The sequence below is a fragment of the Aptenodytes forsteri genome, unplaced genomic scaffold, assembly GCF_000699145.1.
Source record: "Aptenodytes forsteri isolate BGI_AS27 unplaced genomic scaffold, ASM69914v1 Scaffold305, whole genome shotgun sequence".
Taxonomy (NCBI): Eukaryota; Metazoa; Chordata; class Aves; order Sphenisciformes; family Spheniscidae; genus Aptenodytes; species Aptenodytes forsteri.
Window position 1 is genome coordinate 392,089 of NW_008794904.1, and position 1,333 is coordinate 393,421.

Here is a 1,333-nt window from a genome sequence, read left to right on the forward strand (position 1 = left end):
GAAAGTCCTGTGAAATAGTGAGTGTTGATGTCGGGTTCTCAGCACTTTTCTTTCACTGTACAGATGTGCTCTTATTGGGCCACACTAGTTGCAAATTTAGATGCAGCATTTGATTTACCTTTAATTTCCTCCAGCTTACGAACTTGAAAACAGCCCACCAATATGGAACAGTTGCATTGCCATCAGTTTGGTTTTTTTATCTGAGTTCCCAGTATGTTACTTAAAATTGCTAGCCAAAATTTGAAAAGGCAGACCAAGTCTTTATAATTTATCAGATAGTAGTGAACAGCTGCTGAAAATGTTTGTGATCATGTAAAATCATCTTTTGTACATTGATGTAGCTCAGTCATTAAGTTACAAAATTGCAACATTCTCGGTTGTATTTGTTCAATTTAAGAATTTTGAGTTTTTAAAAGTATATGGATGTAATGTAATGCAAACATTAAAATTTAGTCTACTGTGGTAGAATGAAAAATCAAATTGTGAATATATGAAAATTAATGTCTTCATTGTCATGGTGCGTTTAATTGAAAGATTTATGTAATTTTCAGAAGTATCACTGAGAAAATATGCTCACTAGCATTCTGCTTACTAAATGATAGCACAAATTGTGGGAATTTAAAACTATTAACTGTGCTGTCTCAGCTTTTGAGTAAAATTGTTTTTTTCTTTTAAACTGTTATGTGAAACTAATGAGCAAAAATTGCAATCTAAATATTATTGAATATTGCGTTAATGTGAATGATCTTTTCTCTTTGCTTGTTTGCTCAGAATACAGAACTGCAATCTGGGAAACAAAAATTCGGTGAGCATCATGAAAATGACTTTCTGGAAGAAAGAAAGAACTTGAAAGAAAAAGCATCTATTGTGGCACAATGTTTGGAACAGAAGGAGGAGAAAGTGCGAAATCATGCAAAAACACATCGGAGCTTGATCTCTGTTGAGGATGTAGGTGCAGGGATGACTGACCTACACCAAAGACCACGTAAGGCACTGAAGAAGAATAAGAACAAAACAAACAAAACTACTTTGGAATTAGATAACAAATTGCCATCAAATGTGATTCAGGAACTAAATACAGTGCTGCAGAAAAACAGAGCGCTTCATGATGAAACCTCCAACTGATTTCCTGAATCTGAAGAGAGAGAGAGAGAGAGAGATGTATGTATGTATATATGTATGTGTGTGTGTGTTTTCTGGGCAAAAGTAGTCTTTTTTGATGTGTGTAGTTCGTACAGTGCAGAGGAAATATAATTTGTTTATATGCAGCTGTTGATTTTGTATATGCATATGCCACGTGTTATAATTTAAGACTGAACTGAGAACTGATTAT

At 34.0% G+C, this 1,333-nt stretch overlaps 1 protein-coding gene across 1 annotated transcript in view; it reads left to right on the forward strand.

Moving 5' to 3' along the window:
* ARAP2 (ArfGAP with RhoGAP domain, ankyrin repeat and PH domain 2) overlaps nucleotides 1–1,125 on the forward strand; it is a 130,051-nt gene extending 128,926 nt beyond the window's left edge. Inside the window, exon 32 of the mRNA XM_009275152.1 lies at nucleotides 772–1,125. Coding sequence (XP_009273427.1) covers nucleotides 772–1,125 — 354 coding nt within the window. The remainder of the gene's footprint in view (nucleotides 1–771) is intronic.
* Nucleotides 1,126–1,333: the final 208 nt, after the last annotated feature.